Consider the following 1407-nt stretch of genomic DNA (forward strand, 5'->3'; position numbering starts at 1 on the left):
AGATACAAAGGATGCTTCAATTCAGCCTTTCAGAGAAGACATTCCAGCTCGCATGATCTCATCAACCAAGAGAATGTTGGTAGCAATCACAGTGCTGAAAAAAAAAAAAATAAATAAATCAGATGGCTTAAATGATATGAACCCCAATTCAACTTCCTATTCCCAAATAAGCTGCACACATTACATCCAACTAAACTTCCTCTTTCCCCTCTACACAGAGGGCTAGTTTATTTTCTATACTTTTAGTTGATTATGTTATTTCTTTGAGGCAAGCAGCAGCAACTAAAACAGAATACACCTACCAAACAGTATGAAGATTCTCTAAAGGGTAACTTTAATTTTCGTTTCCCCAAACTTACCAGGAGTGAAGAAGCTGTTTCTTTACACAATAGTTATCCCATACGCCTACTTCTGCTGCTACCATTGGCTCACCTAAAATCACACATAGTAGGTCATAAGATCAGAAGTACTTTGTGCTGCTTTGCATGTATGATTATACTCATTTCCTCCAGTATTAACTATAAGACTTCAAAGCTTCTCTATCAGTATGATTTTTCTACTCCAAACCACGATGATGCCTATCCACAATCTTTCTGAGGAGTGGCTGACCTCTACACATGAGACTTGATGGGTGTTCTCTTTGGTTAACAAATTATTTGAACATCTCGCTCTAATCTTTGGTACACATTCCTGTTTATCCATACTAAGGTACAGTATGTCGACTATAATCTGGCTATTTATCATTTCCCTCATTCCAGAAACCTTTTCTATTAATGCTGACAGCAAGTGGCCTTACATATGTGCATGGATGTCTCTTCTACCTGTCTTCCACTTTGTATGTGCATAATCTGTGGTGTTACCAGGACCCAAGACCAGAGCTATAACCATTTCGTTTGATTTCTAGATTCTCTTGTCAGGCACTATTTGTTATCTTTAGCTTTTTTCAACCCTGAATATGTGTATAATGTTGAATATATAACCCGAATAACATACCACCATACAGCAACATCTTTTTTTTTTTTTTTTTTTTTTTGTTTTTCAAGGAATATTTAATGACAAGGTAGATATAACATATACTTATCTAACATGTAATTTTGTATCACTGTAGCTAAAGCAAAATGGACGTCCTGTTCGCCAGATCTGCTTTTATTTCAGTGCAATTTGAAAAATACTGTATAATTTTGGGACATCAGGTGCCAGTTTCCTCTCCTTTTTTTCATGTGGGAAAAGAAAATTCCTCTGAAAACCACTTGAAGCTTGAATAAAAATTCCACAGCCATCTTCCTCAGGCTTTGTAGAGTCTTCAAGATTCAGATACAAAGGATGCTTCAATTCAGCCTTTCAGAGAAGACATTCCAGCTCGCATGATCTCATCAACCAAGAGAATGTTGGTAGCAATCACAGTGC

At 36.7% G+C, this 1407-nt stretch overlaps 1 protein-coding gene across 1 annotated transcript in view; it reads right to left on the minus strand.

Annotated features, from left to right (window-relative positions):
• The window catches only part of CCT6A (chaperonin containing TCP1 subunit 6A), a 12147-nt gene continuing 10740 nt past the window's right edge, over positions 1-1407 (minus strand). The window contains exons 12-13 of the mRNA XM_003794220.2: positions 360-432; positions 1-94 (exon numbers count right to left, since the gene is read on the minus strand). Coding sequence (XP_003794268.1) covers positions 22-94; positions 360-432 — 146 coding nt within the window. The 3' untranslated portion in view covers positions 1-21. The remainder of the gene's footprint in view (positions 95-359; positions 433-1407) is intronic.

The sequence above is a fragment of the Otolemur garnettii genome, unplaced genomic scaffold (assembly GCF_000181295.1).
Source record: "Otolemur garnettii isolate 467f Iridium unplaced genomic scaffold, OtoGar3 scaffold00077, whole genome shotgun sequence".
Classification (NCBI taxonomy): Eukaryota; Metazoa; Chordata; class Mammalia; order Primates; family Galagidae; genus Otolemur; species Otolemur garnettii.